General features: G+C 49.4%; 1 protein-coding gene across 1 annotated transcript in view; it reads left to right on the top strand.

Annotated features, from left to right (window-relative positions):
• Positions 1-84: 84 nt before the first annotated feature.
• Positions 85-18,697, top strand: part of DCLRE1C (DNA cross-link repair 1C) — an 89,552-nt gene continuing 70,939 nt past the window's right edge. The window contains exon 1 of the mRNA XM_069765170.1: positions 85-275. Coding sequence (XP_069621271.1) covers positions 167-275 — 109 coding nt within the window. The 5' untranslated portion in view covers positions 85-166. The remainder of the gene's footprint in view (positions 276-18,697) is intronic.

An 18,697-nucleotide genomic window follows, 5' to 3' on the forward strand; every position in this document is an offset into this window, starting at 1 on the left:
GCCAGAGAATACAGTGGCGCTCAAAGCTGATTGGTTGCTGAGTCCGCACAGCAACGCGGTGATTGGCTAGGCTTCAAATGATGGAGTAACATGCAGAACTGTGCGCAGCTTCTTCCGGTCATGCCCGGCTGCCTGCTCCGCGGCTGCTCCTGCCTGTGCTGATAACATGAGCTCCTTCCAGGGCCGGATGAAGGAATATCCCTCTGTTTCCATCGATAGGTTTGATAGAGAGAATCTCTCCGCCAAAGCGTATTTCCTGTCCCACTGCCACAAGGGTAAGCGGCGCCCACGGTGCTGTATGTGCCCTGCACACTGTCCTAGCACGGAATCCGCGCCCCTAGTGACCAGCAGGGGGAGCTGCCATCCCTGGAGTGTCTGACAGGCACGGTGCTTCCTCAGCAAGGACGGACTGTCTGGCGTAATAACATGACGGCCGTGATCGGACCCTGAGCTTATCTTACACTGTGTGATCGGACCCTGAGCTTATCCTTACAGTGTGTGATCGGACCCCGAGCTTATCTTACACTGTGTGATCGGACCCCGAGCTTATCTTACACTGTGTGTGACCGGACCCTGAGCTTATCTTACACTGTGTGTGACCGGACCCTGAGCTTATCTTACACTGCGTGATCGGATCCTGAGCTTCTTGCAGTGTGTGTGATCGGACCCTGAGCTTATCTTACACTGTGTGATCGGACCCTGAGCTTATCTTACACTGTGTGTGATCGGACCCCGAGCTTATCTTACACTGTGTGATCGGACCCCGAGCTTATCTTACACTGTGTGATCGGACCCTGAGCTTTACACTGTGTGATCGGACCCTGAGCTTATCTTACAGTGTGTGTGATCGGACCCCGAGCTTATCTTACACTGTGTGATCGGACCCTGAGCTTATCTTACACTGTGTGTGATCGGACCCCGAGCTTATCTTACACTGTGTGATCGGACCCTGAGCTTATCTTACACTGTGTGATCGGACCCCGAGCTTATCTTACACTGTGTGTGATCGGACCCTGAGCTTATCTTACACTGTGTGTGACCGGACCCTGAGCTTATCTTACACTGCGTGATCGGATCCTGAGCTTCTTGCAGTGTGTGTGAACGGACCCAGAGCTTATCTTACACTGTGTGATCGGACCCTGAGCTTATCTTACAGTGTGTGATCGGACCCTGAGCTTATCTTACACTGTGTGATCGGACCCTGAGCTTTACACTGTGTGATCGGACCCTGAGCTTATCTTACAGTGTGTGTGATCGGACCCCGAGCTTATCTTACACTGTGTGATCGGACCCTGAGCTTATCTTACACTGTGTGTGATCGGACCCCGAGCTTATCTTACACTGTGTGATCGGACCCTGAGCTTATCTTACACTGTGTGATCGGACCCTGAGCTTATCTTACACTGTGTGATCGGACCCTGAGCTTTACACTGTGTGATCGGACCCTGAGCTTATCTTACAGTGTGTGTGTGTGTGTGATCGGATCCCGAGCTTATCTTACACTGTGTGATCGGACCCTGAGCTTATCTTACACTGTGTGATCGGACCCTGAGCTTATCTTACACTGTGTGATCGGACCCTGAGCTTATCTTACACTGTGTGATCGGACCCTGAGCTTTACACTGTGTGATCGGACCCTGAGCTTATCTTACAGTGTGTGTGATCGGACCCTGAGCTTATCTTACAGTGTGTGTGATCGGACCCTGAGCTTATCTTACAGTGTGTGTGATCGGACCCCGAGCTTATCTTACACTGTGTGATCGGACCCTGAGCTTATCTTACACTGTGTGATCGGACCCTGAGCTTATCTTACACTGTGTGATCGGACCCTGAGCTTTACACTGTGTGATCGGACCCTGAGCTTATCTTACAGTGTGTGTGTGTGTGTGATCGGATCCCGAGCTTATCTTACACTGTGTGATCGGACCCTGAGCTTATCTTACACTGTGTGATCGGACCCTGAGCTTATCTTACACTGTGTGATCGGACCCTGAGCTTATCTTACACTGTGTGATCGGACCCTGAGCTTTACACTGTGTGATCGGACCCTGAGCTTATCTTACAGTGTGTGTGATCGGACCCTGAGCTTATCTTACAGTGTGTGTGATCGGACCCTGAGCTTATCTTACAGTGTGTGTGATCGGACCCTGAGCTTATCTTACAGTGTGTGTGATCGGACCCTGAGCTTATCTTACAGTGTGTGTGATCGGACCCTGAGCTTATCTTACAGTGTGTGTGATCGGACCCTGAGCTTATCTTACAGTGTGTGTGATCGGACCCTGAGCTTATCTTACAGTGTGTGTGATCGGACCCTGAGCTTATCTTACACTGTGTGTGATCGGACCCTGAGCTTATCTTACAGTGTGTGTGATCGGACCCTGAGCTTATCCTTACAGTGTGTGTGATCGGACCCTGAGCCTATCTTACACTGTGTGTGACCGGACCCTGAGCTTATCTTACAGTGTGTGATCGGACCCTGAGCTTATCTTACACTGTGTGATCGGACCCTGAGCTTATCTTACACTGTGTGTGAACGGACCCCGAGCTTATTACACTGTGTGATCGGACCCTGAGCTTATCTTACACTGTGTGTGATCGGACCCCGAGCTTCTCTTACACTGTGTGTGATCGGACCCTGAGCTTATCTTACACTGTGTGATCGGACCCCGAGCTTCTCTTACACTGTGTGTGATCGGACCCTGAGCTTATCTTACAGTGTGTGTGATCGGACCCTGAGCTTATCTTACACTGTGTGTGACCGGACCCTGAGCTTATCTTACAGTGTGTGATTGGACCCTGAGCTTATCTTACACTGCGTGATCGGATCCTGAGCTTCTTGCAGTGTGTGTGATCGGACCCAGAGCTTATCTTACAGTGTGTGATCGGACCCTGAGCTTATCTTACACTGTGTGATCGGACCCTGAGCTTATCTTACACTGTGTGTGAACGGACCCCGAGCTTATTACACTGTGTGATCGGACCCTGAGCTTATCTTACACTGTGTGTGATCGGACCCCGAGCTTCTCTTACACTGTGTGTGATCGGACCCTGAGCTTATCTTACACTGTGTGTGACCGGACCCTGAGCTTATCTTACACTGTGTGATCGGACCCTGAGCTTATCTTACACTGTGTGATCGGACCCTGAGCTTATCTTACACTGTGTGTGAACGGACCCCGAGCTTATTACACTGTGTGATCGGACCCTGAGCTTATCTTACACTGTGTGTGATCGGACCCAGAGCTTATCTTACACTGTGTGTGATCGGACCCTGAGCTTATCCTTACAGTGTGTGATCGGACCCCGAGCTTATCTTACACTGTGTGTGATCGGACCCTGAGCTTATCTTACAGTGTGTGTGATCGGACCCCGAGCTTATTACACTGTGTGATCGGACCCTGAGCTTATTACACTGTGTGATCGGATCCTGAGCTTATCTTAGTGTGTGTGATCGGACCCCGAGCTTATTACACTGTGTGATCGGACCCTGAGCTTATTACACTGTGTGATCGGATCCTGAGCTTATCTTAGTGTGTGTGATCGGACCCTGAGCTTATCTTACAGTGTGTGTGTGTGTGTGATCGGATCCCGAGCTTATCTTACACTGTGTGATCGGACCCTGAGCTTATCTTACACTGTGTGATCGGACCCTGAGCTTATCTTACACTGTGTGATCGGACCCTGAGCTTTACACTGTGTGATCGGACCCTGAGCTTATCTTACAGTGTGTGTGATCGGACCCTGAGCTTATCTTACAGTGTGTGTGATCGGACCCTGAGCTTATCTTACAGTGTGTGTGATCGGACCCTGAGCTTATCTTACAGTGTGTGTGATCGGACCCTGAGCTTATCTTACAGTGTGTGTGATCGGACCCTGAGCTTATCTTACAGTGTGTGTGATCGGACCCTGAGCTTATCTTACACTGTGTGTGATCGGACCCTGAGCTTATCTTACAGTGTGTGTGATCGGACCCTGAGCTTATCCTTACAGTGTGTGTGACCGGACCCTGAGCTTATCTTACAGTGTGTGATTGGACCCTGAGCTTATCTTACACTGCGTGATCGGATCCTGAGCTTCTTGCAGTGTGTGTGATCGGACCCAGAGCTTATCTTACACTGTGTGATCGGACCCTGAGCTTATCTTACAGTGTGTGTGATCGGACCCTGAGCTTATCTTACAGTGTGTGTGATCGGACCCTGAGCTTATCTTACACTGTGTGTGATCGGACCCCGAGCTTATCTTACACTGTGTGATCGGACCCCGAGCTTATCTTACACTGTGTGATCGGACCCTGAGCTTTACACTGTGTGATCGGACCCTGAGCTTATCTTACAGTGTGTGTGATCGGACCCCGAGCTTATCTTACACTGTGTGATCGGACCCTGAGCTTATCTTACACTGTGTGTGATCGGACCCCGAGCTTATCTTACACTGTGTGATCGGACCCTGAGCTTATCTTACACTGTGTGATCGGACCCCGAGCTTATCTTACACTGTGTGTGATCGGACCCTGAGCTTATCTTACACTGTGTGTGACCGGACCCTGAGCTTATCTTACACTGCGTGATCGGATCCTGAGCTTCTTGCAGTGTGTGTGAACGGACCCAGAGCTTATCTTACACTGTGTGATCGGACCCTGAGCTTATCTTACAGTGTGTGATCGGACCCTGAGCTTATCTTACACTGTGTGATCGGACCCTGAGCTTTACACTGTGTGATCGGACCCTGAGCTTATCTTACAGTGTGTGTGATCGGACCCCGAGCTTATCTTACACTGTGTGATCGGACCCTGAGCTTATCTTACACTGTGTGTGATCGGACCCCGAGCTTATCTTACACTGTGTGATCGGACCCTGAGCTTATCTTACACTGTGTGATCGGACCCTGAGCTTATCTTACACTGTGTGATCGGACCCTGAGCTTTACACTGTGTGATCGGACCCTGAGCTTATCTTACAGTGTGTGTGTGTGTGTGATCGGATCCCGAGCTTATCTTACACTGTGTGATCGGACCCTGAGCTTATCTTACACTGTGTGATCGGACCCTGAGCTTATCTTACACTGTGTGATCGGACCCTGAGCTTATCTTACACTGTGTGATCGGACCCTGAGCTTTACACTGTGTGATCGGACCCTGAGCTTATCTTACAGTGTGTGTGATCGGACCCTGAGCTTATCTTACAGTGTGTGTGATCGGACCCTGAGCTTATCTTACAGTGTGTGTGATCGGACCCCGAGCTTATCTTACACTGTGTGATCGGACCCTGAGCTTATCTTACACTGTGTGATCGGACCCTGAGCTTATCTTACACTGTGTGATCGGACCCTGAGCTTTACACTGTGTGATCGGACCCTGAGCTTATCTTACAGTGTGTGTGTGTGTGTGATCGGATCCCGAGCTTATCTTACACTGTGTGATCGGACCCTGAGCTTATCTTACACTGTGTGATCGGACCCTGAGCTTATCTTACACTGTGTGATCGGACCCTGAGCTTATCTTACACTGTGTGATCGGACCCTGAGCTTTACACTGTGTGATCGGACCCTGAGCTTATCTTACAGTGTGTGTGATCGGACCCTGAGCTTATCTTACAGTGTGTGTGATCGGACCCTGAGCTTATCTTACAGTGTGTGTGATCGGACCCTGAGCTTATCTTACAGTGTGTGTGATCGGACCCTGAGCTTATCTTACAGTGTGTGTGATCGGACCCTGAGCTTATCTTACACTGTGTGTGATCGGACCCTGAGCTTATCTTACAGTGTGTGTGATCGGACCCTGAGCTTATCCTTACAGTGTGTGTGATCGGACCCTGAGCCTATCTTACACTGTGTGTGACCGGACCCTGAGCTTATCTTACAGTGTGTGATCGGACCCTGAGCTTATCTTACACTGTGTGATCGGACCCTGAGCTTATCTTACACTGTGTGTGAACGGACCCCGAGCTTATTACACTGTGTGATCGGACCCTGAGCTTATCTTACACTGTGTGTGATCGGACCCCGAGCTTCTCTTACACTGTGTGTGATCGGACCCTGAGCTTATCTTACACTGTGTGATCGGACCCCGAGCTTCTCTTACACTGTGTGTGATCGGACCCTGAGCTTATCTTACAGTGTGTGTGATCGGACCCTGAGCTTATCTTACACTGTGTGTGACCGGACCCTGAGCTTATCTTACAGTGTGTGATTGGACCCTGAGCTTATCTTACACTGCGTGATCGGATCCTGAGCTTCTTGCAGTGTGTGTGATCGGACCCAGAGCTTATCTTACAGTGTGTGATCGGACCCTGAGCTTATCTTACACTGTGTGATCGGACCCTGAGCTTATCTTACACTGTGTGTGAACGGACCCCGAGCTTATTACACTGTGTGATCGGACCCTGAGCTTATCTTACACTGTGTGTGATCGGACCCCGAGCTTCTCTTACACTGTGTGTGATCGGACCCTGAGCTTATCTTACACTGTGTGTGACCGGACCCTGAGCTTATCTTACACTGTGTGATCGGACCCTGAGCTTATCTTACACTGTGTGATCGGACCCTGAGCTTATCTTACACTGTGTGTGAACGGACCCCGAGCTTATTACACTGTGTGATCGGACCCTGAGCTTATCTTACACTGTGTGTGATCGGACCCAGAGCTTATCTTACACTGTGTGTGATCGGACCCTGAGCTTATCCTTACAGTGTGTGATCGGACCCCGAGCTTATCTTACACTGTGTGTGATCGGACCCTGAGCTTATCTTACAGTGTGTGTGATCGGACCCCGAGCTTATTACACTGTGTGATCGGACCCTGAGCTTATTACACTGTGTGATCGGATCCTGAGCTTATCTTAGTGTGTGTGATCGGACCCCGAGCTTATTACACTGTGTGATCGGACCCTGAGCTTATTACACTGTGTGATCGGATCCTGAGCTTATCTTAGTGTGTGTGATCGGACCCTGAGCTTATCTTACAGTGTGTGTGTGTGTGTGATCGGATCCCGAGCTTATCTTACACTGTGTGATCGGACCCTGAGCTTATCTTACACTGTGTGATCGGACCCTGAGCTTATCTTACACTGTGTGATCGGACCCTGAGCTTTACACTGTGTGATCGGACCCTGAGCTTATCTTACAGTGTGTGTGATCGGACCCTGAGCTTATCTTACAGTGTGTGTGATCGGACCCTGAGCTTATCTTACAGTGTGTGTGATCGGACCCTGAGCTTATCTTACAGTGTGTGTGATCGGACCCTGAGCTTATCTTACAGTGTGTGTGATCGGACCCTGAGCTTATCTTACAGTGTGTGTGATCGGACCCTGAGCTTATCTTACACTGTGTGTGATCGGACCCTGAGCTTATCTTACAGTGTGTGTGATCGGACCCTGAGCTTATCCTTACAGTGTGTGTGACCGGACCCTGAGCTTATCTTACAGTGTGTGATTGGACCCTGAGCTTATCTTACACTGCGTGATCGGATCCTGAGCTTCTTGCAGTGTGTGTGATCGGACCCAGAGCTTATCTTACACTGTGTGATCGGACCCTGAGCTTATCTTACACTGTGTGTGAACGGACCCCGAGCTTATTACACTGTGTGATCGGACCCTGAGCTTATTACACTGTGTGATCGGATCCTGAGCTTATCTTAGTGTGTGTGATCGGACCCCGAGCTTATCTTACACTGTGTGATCGGACCCTGAGCTTATCTTACACTGTGTGATCGGACCCTGAGCTTATCTTACACTGTGTGATCGGACCCTGAGCTTATCTTACACTGTGTGATCGGACCCTGAGCTTTACACTGTGTGATCGGACCCTGAGCTTATCTTACAGTGTGTGTGATCGGACCCTGAGCTTATCTTACAGTGTGTGTGATCGGACCCTGAGCTTATCTTACACTGTGTGTGACCGGACCCTGAGCTTATCTTACAGTGTGTGTGATCGGACCCTGAGCTTATCTTACAGTGTGTGTGATCGGACCCTGAGCTTATCTTACAGTGTGTGTGATCGGACCCTGAGCTTATCTTACAGTGTGTGTGATCGGACCCTGAGCTTATCTTACACTGTGTGTGATCGGACCCTGAGCTTATCTTACAGTGTGTGTGATCGGACCCTGAGCTTATCCTTACAGTGTGTGTGATCGGACCCTGAGCTTATCTTACACTGTGTGTGATCGGACCCTGAGCTTATCTTACACTGTGTGTGATCGGACCCTGAGCTTATCTTACACTGTGTGTGATCGGACCCTGAGCTTATCCTTACAGTGTGTGTGATTGGACCCTGAGCTTATCTTACAGTGTGTGATTGGACCCTGAGCTTATCTTACACTGCGTGATCGGATCCTGAGCTTCTTGCAGTGTGTGTGAACGGACCCCGAGCTTATTACACTGTGTGATCGGACCCTGAGCTTATTACACTGTGTGATCGGATCCTGAGCTTATCTTAGTGTGTGTGATCGGACCCCGAGCTTATCTTACAGTGTGTGTGTGTGTGTGATCAGATCCCGAGCTTATCTTACAGTGTGTGTGATCGGACCCTGAGCTTATCCTTACAGTATGTGTGATTGGACCCTGAGCTTATCTTACACTGTGTGATCGGACCCTGAGCTTATCTTACACTGTGTGATCGGACCCTGAGCTTTACACTGTGTGATCGGACCCTGAGCTTATCTTACAGTGTGTGTGATCGGACCCTGAGCTTATCTTACAGTGTGTGTGATCGGACCCTGAGCTTATCTTACACTGTGTGTGACCGGACCCTGAGCTTATCTTACAGTGTGTGTGATCGGACCCTGAGCTTATCTTACAGTGTGTGTGATCGGACCCTGAGCTTATCTTACAGTGTGTGTGATCGGACCCTGAGCTTATCTTACACTGTGTGTGATCGGACCCTGAGCTTATCTTACAGTGTGTGTGATCGGACCCTGAGCTTATCTTACACTGTGTGTGATCGGACCCTGAGCTTATCTTACAGTGTGTGTGATCGGACCCTGAGCTTATCTTACAGTGTGTGTGATCGGACCCTGAGCTTATCCTTACAGTGTGTGTGATCGGACCCTGAGCTTATCTTACACTGTGTGTGATCGGACCCTGAGCTTATCTTACACTGTGTGTGATCGGACCCTGAGCTTATCTTACACTGTGTGTGATCGGACCCTGAGCTTATCCTTACAGTGTGTGTGATTGGACCCTGAGCTTATCTTACAGTGTGTGATTGGACCCTGAGCTTATCTTACACTGCGTGATCGGATCCTGAGCTTCTTGCAGTGTGTGTGAACGGACCCCGAGCTTATTACACTGTGTGATCGGACCCTGAGCTTATTACACTGTGTGATCGGATCCTGAGCTTATCTTAGTGTGTGTGATCGGACCCCGAGCTTATCTTACAGTGTGTGTGTGTGATCGGATCCCGAGCTTATCTTACAGTGTGTGTGATCGGACCCTGAGCTTATCCTTACAGTATGTGTGATTGGACCCTGAGCTTATCTTACACTGTGTGATCGGACCCTGAGCTTTACACTGTGTGATCGGACCCTGAGCTTATCTTACAGTGTGTGTGATCGGACCCCGAGCTTATCTTACACTGTGTGATCGGACCCTGAGCTTATCTTACACTGTGTGTGATTGGACCCCGAGCTTATCTTACACTGTGTGATCGGACCCTGAGCTTATCTTACACTGTGTGATCGGACCCTGAGCTTATCTTACACTGTGTGATCGGACCCTGAGCTTTACACTGTGTGATCGGACCCTGAGCTTATCTTACAGTGTGTGTGTGTGTGTGATCGGATCCCGAGCTTATCTTACACTGTGTGATCGGACCCTGAGCTTATCTTACACTGTGTGATCGGACCCTGAGCTTATCTTACACTGTGTGATCGGACCCTGAGCTTATCTTACACTGTGTGATCGGACCCTGAGCTTTACACTGTGTGATCGGACCCTGAGCTTATCTTACAGTGTGTGTGATCGGACCCTGAGCTTATCTTACAGTGTGTGTGATCGGACCCTGAGCTTATCTTACAGTGTGTGTGATCGGACCCCGAGCTTATCTTACACTGTGTGATCGGACCCTGAGCTTATCTTACACTGTGTGATCGGACCCTGAGCTTATCTTACACTGTGTGATCGGACCCTGAGCTTTACACTGTGTGATCGGACCCTGAGCTTATCTTACAGTGTGTGTGTGTGTGTGATCGGATCCCGAGCTTATCTTACACTGTGTGATCGGACCCTGAGCTTATCTTACACTGTGTGATCGGACCCTGAGCTTATCTTACACTGTGTGATCGGACCCTGAGCTTATCTTACACTGTGTGATCGGACCCTGAGCTTTACACTGTGTGATCGGACCCTGAGCTTATCTTACAGTGTGTGTGATCGGACCCTGAGCTTATCTTACAGTGTGTGTGATCGGACCCTGAGCTTATCTTACAGTGTGTGTGATCGGACCCTGAGCTTATCTTACAGTGTGTGTGATCGGACCCTGAGCTTATCTTACAGTGTGTGTGATCGGACCCTGAGCTTATCTTACACTGTGTGTGATCGGACCCTGAGCTTATCTTACAGTGTGTGTGATCGGACCCTGAGCTTATCCTTACAGTGTGTGTGATCGGACCCTGAGCCTATCTTACACTGTGTGTGACCGGACCCTGAGCTTATCTTACAGTGTGTGATCGGACCCTGAGCTTATCTTACACTGTGTGATCGGACCCTGAGCTTATCTTACACTGTGTGTGAACGGACCCCGAGCTTATTACACTGTGTGATCGGACCCTGAGCTTATCTTACACTGTGTGTGATCGGACCCCGAGCTTCTCTTACACTGTGTGTGATCGGACCCTGAGCTTATCTTACACTGTGTGATCGGACCCCGAGCTTCTCTTACACTGTGTGTGATCGGACCCTGAGCTTATCTTACAGTGTGTGTGATCGGACCCTGAGCTTATCTTACACTGTGTGTGACCGGACCCTGAGCTTATCTTACAGTGTGTGATTGGACCCTGAGCTTATCTTACACTGCGTGATCGGATCCTGAGCTTCTTGCAGTGTGTGTGATCGGACCCAGAGCTTATCTTACAGTGTGTGATCGGACCCTGAGCTTATCTTACACTGTGTGATCGGACCCTGAGCTTATCTTACACTGTGTGTGAACGGACCCCGAGCTTATTACACTGTGTGATCGGACCCTGAGCTTATCTTACACTGTGTGTGATCGGACCCCGAGCTTCTCTTACACTGTGTGTGATCGGACCCTGAGCTTATCTTACACTGTGTGTGACCGGACCCTGAGCTTATCTTACACTGTGTGATCGGACCCTGAGCTTATCTTACACTGTGTGATCGGACCCTGAGCTTATCTTACACTGTGTGTGAACGGACCCCGAGCTTATTACACTGTGTGATCGGACCCTGAGCTTATCTTACACTGTGTGTGATCGGACCCAGAGCTTATCTTACACTGTGTGTGATCGGACCCTGAGCTTATCCTTACAGTGTGTGATCGGACCCCGAGCTTATCTTACACTGTGTGTGATCGGACCCTGAGCTTATCTTACAGTGTGTGTGATCGGACCCCGAGCTTATTACACTGTGTGATCGGACCCTGAGCTTATTACACTGTGTGATCGGATCCTGAGCTTATCTTAGTGTGTGTGATCGGACCCCGAGCTTATTACACTGTGTGATCGGACCCTGAGCTTATTACACTGTGTGATCGGATCCTGAGCTTATCTTAGTGTGTGTGATCGGACCCTGAGCTTATCTTACAGTGTGTGTGTGTGTGTGATCGGATCCCGAGCTTATCTTACACTGTGTGATCGGACCCTGAGCTTATCTTACACTGTGTGATCGGACCCTGAGCTTATCTTACACTGTGTGATCGGACCCTGAGCTTATCTTACACTGTGTGATCGGACCCTGAGCTTTACACTGTGTGATCGGACCCTGAGCTTATCTTACAGTGTGTGTGATCGGACCCTGAGCTTATCTTACAGTGTGTGTGATCGGACCCTGAGCTTATCTTACAGTGTGTGTGATCGGACCCTGAGCTTATCTTACAGTGTGTGTGATCGGACCCTGAGCTTATCTTACAGTGTGTGTGATCGGACCCTGAGCTTATCTTACACTGTGTGTGATCGGACCCTGAGCTTATCTTACAGTGTGTGTGATCGGACCCTGAGCTTATCCTTACAGTGTGTGTGACCGGACCCTGAGCTTATCTTACAGTGTGTGATTGGACCCTGAGCTTATCTTACACTGCGTGATCGGATCCTGAGCTTCTTGCAGTGTGTGTGATCGGACCCAGAGCTTATCTTACACTGTGTGATCGGACCCTGAGCTTATCTTACACTGTGTGTGAACGGACCCCGAGCTTATTACACTGTGTGATCGGACCCTGAGCTTATTACACTGTGTGATCGGATCCTGAGCTTATCTTAGTGTGTGTGATCGGACCCCGAGCTTATCTTACACTGTGTGATCGGACCCTGAGCTTATCTTACACTGTGTGATCGGACCCTGAGCTTATCTTACACTGTGTGATCGGACCCTGAGCTTATCTTACACTGTGTGATCGGACCCTGAGCTTTACACTGTGTGATCGGACCCTGAGCTTATCTTACAGTGTGTGTGATCGGACCCTGAGCTTATCTTACAGTGTGTGTGATCGGACCCTGAGCTTATCTTACACTGTGTGTGACCGGACCCTGAGCTTATCTTACAGTGTGTGTGATCGGACCCTGAGCTTATCTTACAGTGTGTGTGATCGGACCCTGAGCTTATCTTACAGTGTGTGTGATCGGACCCTGAGCTTATCTTACAGTGTGTGTGATCGGACCCTGAGCTTATCTTACACTGTGTGTGATCGGACCCTGAGCTTATCTTACAGTGTGTGTGATCGGACCCTGAGCTTATCCTTACAGTGTGTGTGATCGGACCCTGAGCTTATCTTACACTGTGTGTGATCGGACCCTGAGCTTATCTTACACTGTGTGTGATCGGACCCTGAGCTTATCTTACACTGTGTGTGATCGGACCCTGAGCTTATCCTTACAGTGTGTGTGATTGGACCCTGAGCTTATCTTACAGTGTGTGATTGGACCCTGAGCTTATCTTACACTGCGTGATCGGATCCTGAGCTTCTTGCAGTGTGTGTGAACGGACCCCGAGCTTATTACACTGTGTGATCGGACCCTGAGCTTATTACACTGTGTGATCGGATCCTGAGCTTATCTTAGTGTGTGTGATCGGACCCCGAGCTTATCTTACAGTGTGTGTGTGTGTGTGATCAGATCCCGAGCTTATCTTACAGTGTGTGTGATCGGACCCTGAGCTTATCCTTACAGTATGTGTGATTGGACCCTGAGCTTATCTTACACTGTGTGATCGGACCCTGAGCTTATCTTACACTGTGTGATCGGACCCTGAGCTTTACACTGTGTGATCGGACCCTGAGCTTATCTTACAGTGTGTGTGATCGGACCCTGAGCTTATCTTACAGTGTGTGTGATCGGACCCTGAGCTTATCTTACACTGTGTGTGACCGGACCCTGAGCTTATCTTACAGTGTGTGTGATCGGACCCTGAGCTTATCTTACAGTGTGTGTGATCGGACCCTGAGCTTATCTTACAGTGTGTGTGATCGGACCCTGAGCTTATCTTACACTGTGTGTGATCGGACCCTGAGCTTATCTTACAGTGTGTGTGATCGGACCCTGAGCTTATCTTACACTGTGTGTGATCGGACCCTGAGCTTATCTTACAGTGTGTGTGATCGGACCCTGAGCTTATCTTACAGTGTGTGTGATCGGACCGTGAGCTTATCCTTACAGTGTGTGTGATCGGACCCTGAGCTTATCTTACACTGTGTGTGATCGGACCCTGAGCTTATCTTACACTGTGTGTGATCGGACCCTGAGCTTATCTTACACTGTGTGTGATCGGACCCTGAGCTTATCCTTACAGTGTGTGTGATTGGACCCTGAGCTTATCTTACAGTGTGTGATTGGACCCTGAGCTTATCTTACACTGCGTGATCGGATCCTGAGCTTCTTGCAGTGTGTGTGAACGGACCCCGAGCTTATTACACTGTGTGATCGGACCCTGAGCTTATTACACTGTGTGATCGGATCCTGAGCTTATCTTAGTGTGTGTGATCGGACCCCGAGCTTATCTTACAGTGTGTGTGTGTGATCGGATCCCGAGCTTATCTTACAGTGTGTGTGATCGGACCCTGAGCTTATCCTTACAGTATGTGTGATTGGACCCTGAGCTTATCTTACACTGTGTGATCGGACCCTGAGCTTATCTTACACTGTGTGATCGGACCCTGAGCTTATCTTACACTGTGTGATCGGACCCTGAGCTTTACACTGTGTGATCGGACCCTGAGCTTATCTTACAGTGTGTGTGATCGGACCCTGAGCTTATCTTACAGTGTGTGTGATCGGACCCTGAGCTTATCTTACACTGTGTGTGACCGGACCCTGAGCTTATCTTACAGTGTGTGTGATCGGACCCTGAGCTTATCTTACAGTGTGTGTGATCGGACCCTGAGCTTATCTTACAGTGTGTGTGATCGGACCCTGAGCTTATCCTTACAGTGTGTGTGATCGGACCCTGAGCTTATCTTACACTGTGTGTGATCGGACCCTGAGCTTATCTTACAGTGTGTGTGATCGGACCCTGAGCTTATCCTTACAGTGTGTGTGATCGGACCCTGAGCCTATCTTACACTGTGTGTGACCGGACCCTGAGCTTATCTTACAGTGTGTGATCGGACCCTGAGCTTATCTTACACTGTGTGATCGGACCCTGAGCTTATCTTACACTGTGTGTGAACGGACCCCGAGCTTATTACACTGTGTGATCGGACCCTGAGCTTATCTTACACTGTGTGTGATCGGACCCCGAGCTTCTCTTACACTGTGTGTGATCGGACCCTGAGCTTATCTTACACTGTGTGATCGGACCCCGAGCTTCTCTTACACTGTGTGTGATCGGACCCTGAGCTTATCTTACAGTGTGTGTGATCGGACCCTGAGCTTATCTTACACTGTGTGTGACCGGACCCTGAGCTTATCTTACAGTGTGTGATTGGACCCTGAGCTTATCTTACACTGCGTGATCGGATCCTGAGCTTCTTGCAGTGTGTGTGATCGGACCCAGAGCTTATCTTACAGTGTGTGATCGGACCCTGAGCTTATCTTACACTGTGTGATCGGACCCTGAGCTTATCTTACACTGTGTGTGAACGGACCCCGAGCTTATTACACTGTGTGATCGGACCCTGAGCTTATCTTACACTGTGTGTGATCGGACCCCGAGCTTCTCTTACACTGTGTGTGATCGGACCCTGAGCTTATCTTACACTGTGTGTGACCGGACCCTGAGCTTATCTTACACTGTGTGATCGGACCCTGAGCTTATCTTACACTGTGTGATCGGACCCTGAGCTTATCTTACACTGTGTGATCGGACCCTGAGCTTATCTTACACTGTGTGTGAACGGACCCCGAGCTTATTACACTGTGTGATCGGACCCTGAGCTTATCTTACACTGTGTGTGATCGGACCCAGAGCTTATCTTACACTGTGTGTGATCGGACCCTGAGCTTATCCTTACAGTGTGTGATCGGACCCCGAGCTTATCTTACACTGTGTGTGATCGGACCCTGAGCTTATCTTACAGTGTGTGTGATCGGACCCCGAGCTTATTACACTGTGTGATCGGACCCTGAGCTTATTACACTGTGTGATCGGATCCTGAGCTTATCTTAGTGTGTGTGATCGGACCCCGAGCTTATTACACTGTGTGATCGGACCCTGAGCTTATTACACTGTGTGATCGGATCCTGAGCTTATCTTAGTGTGTGTGATCGGACCCCGAGCTTATCTTACAGTGTGTGTGATCGGACCCTGAGCTTATCTTACAGTGTGTGTGATCGGACCCTGAGCTTATCTTACACTGTGTGTGATCGGACCCTGAGCTTATCTTACAGTGTGTGTGATCGGACCCTGAGCTTATCCTTACAGTGTGTGTGATCGGACCCTGAGCTTATCTTACACTGTGTGTGATCGGACCCTGAGCTTATCTTACACTGTGTGTGATCGGACCCTGAGCTTATCTTACACTGTGTGTGATCGGACCCTGAGCTTATCCTTACAGTGTGTGTGATTGGACCCTGAGCTTATCTTACAGTGTGTGATTGGACCCTGAGCTTATCTTACACTGCGTGATCGGATCCTGAGCTTCTTGCAGTGTGTGTGAACGGACCCCGAGCTTATTACACTGTGTGATCGGACCCTGAGCTTATTACACTGTGTGATCGGATCCTGAGCTTATCTTAGTGTGTGTGATCGGACCCCGAGCTTATCTTACAGTGTGTGTGTGTGTGTGTGATCAGATCCCGAGCTTATCTTACAGTGTGTGTGATCGGACCCTGAGCTTATCCTTACAGTATGTGTGATTGGACCCTGAGCTTATCTTACACTGTGTGATCGGACCCTGAGCTTATCTTACACTGTGTGATCGGACCCTGAGCTTTACACTGTGTGATCGGACCCTGAGCTTATCTTACAGTGTGTGTGATCGGACCCTGAGCTTATCTTACAGTGTGTGTGATCGGACCCTGAGCTTATCTTACACTGTGTGTGACCGGACCCTGAGCTTATCTTACAGTGTGTGTGATCGGACCCTGAGCTTATCTTACAGTGTGTGTGATCGGACCCTGAGCTTATCTTACAGTGTGTGTGATCGGACCCTGAGCTTATCTTACACTGTGTGTGATCGGACCCTGAGCTTATCTTACAGTGTGTGTGATCGGACCCTGAGCTTATCTTACACTGTGTGTGATCGGACCCTGAGCTTATCTTACAGTGTGTGTGATCGGACCCTGAGCTTATCTTACAGTGTGTGTGATCGGACCCTGAGCTTATCCTTACAGTGTGTGTGATCGGACCCTGAGCTTATCTTACACTGTGTGTGATCGGACCCTGAGCTTATCTTACACTGTGTGTGATCGGACCCTGAGCTTATCTTACACTGTGTGTGATCGGACCCTGAGCTTATCCTTACAGTGTGTGTGATTGGACCCTGAGCTTATCTTACAGTGTGTGATTGGACCCTGAGCTTATCTTACACTGCGTGATCGGATCCTGAGCTTCTTGCAGTGTGTGTGAACGGACCCCGAGCTTATTACACTGTGTGATCGGACCCTGAGCTTATTACACTGTGTGATCGGATCCTGAGCTTATCTTAGTGTGTGTGATCGGACCCCGAGCTTATCTTACAGTGTGTGTGTGTGATCGGATCCCGAGCTTATCTTACAGTGTGTGTGATCGGACCCTGAGCTTATCCTTACAGTATGTGTGATTGGACCCTGAGCTTATCTTACACTGTGTGATCGGACCCTGAGCTTATCTTACACTGTGTGATCGGACCCTGAGCTTATCTTACACTGTGTGATCGGACCCTGAGCTTTACACTGTGTGATCGGACCCTGAGCTTATCTTACAGTGTGTGTGATCGGACCCTGAGCTTATCTTACAGTGTGTGTGATCGGACCCTGAGCTTATCTTACACTGTGTGTGACCGGACCCTGAGCTTATCTTACAGTGTGTGTGATCGGACCCTGAGCTTATCTTACAGTGTGTGTGATCGGACCCTGAGCTTATCTTACAGTGTGTGTGATCGGACCCTGAGCTTATCCTTACAGTGTGTGTGATCGGACCCTGAGCTTATCTTACACTGTGTGTGATCGGACCCTGAGCTTATCCTTACAGTGTGTGTGATTGGACCCTGAGCTTATCTTACAGTGTGTGATTGGACCCTGAGCTTATCTTACACTGCGTGATCGGATCCTGAGCTTCTTGCAGTGTGTGTGAACGGACCCCGAGCTTATTACACTGTGTGATCGGACCCTGAGCTTATTACACTGTGTGATCGGATCCTGAGCTTATCTTAGTGTGTGTGATCGGACCCCGAGCTTATCTTACAGTGTGTGTGTGTGTGTGTGATCGGATCCCGAGCTTATCTTACAGTGTGTGTGATCGGACCCTGAGCTTATCCTTACAGTATGTGTGATTGGACCCTGAGCTTATCTTACAGTGTGTGATTGGACCCTGAGCTTATCTTACACTGCGTGATCGGATCCTGAGCTTCTTGCAGTGTGTGTGAACGGACCCCGAGCTTATTACACTGTGTGATCGGACCCTGAGCTTATTACACTGTGTGATCGGATCCTGAGCTTATCTTAGTGTGTGTGATCGGACCCCGAGCTTATCTTACAGTGTGTGTGTGATCGGATCCCGAGCTTATCTTACAGTGTGTGTGATCGGACCCTGAGCTTATCTTACAGTGTGTGTGATCGGACCCTGAGCTTATCTTACACTGTGTGTGATCGGACCCTGAGCTTATCTTACAGTGTGTGTGATCGGACCCTGAGCTTATCTTACAGTGTGTGTGATCGGACCCTGAGCTTATCCTTACAGTGTGTGTGATCGGACCCTGAGCTTATCTTACACTGTGTGTGATCGGACCCTGAGCTTATCTTACACTGTGTGTGATCGGACCCTGAGCTTATCTTACACTGTGTGTGATCGGACCCTGAGCTTATCCTTACAGTGTGTGTGATTGGACCCTGAGCTTATCTTACAGTGTGTGATTGGACCCTGAGCTTATCTTACACTGCGTGATCGGATCCTGAGCTTCT

The sequence above is a fragment of the Ranitomeya imitator genome, chromosome 4 (genome assembly GCF_032444005.1).
Source record: "Ranitomeya imitator isolate aRanImi1 chromosome 4, aRanImi1.pri, whole genome shotgun sequence".
NCBI lineage: Eukaryota > Metazoa > Chordata > Amphibia > Anura > Dendrobatidae > Ranitomeya > Ranitomeya imitator.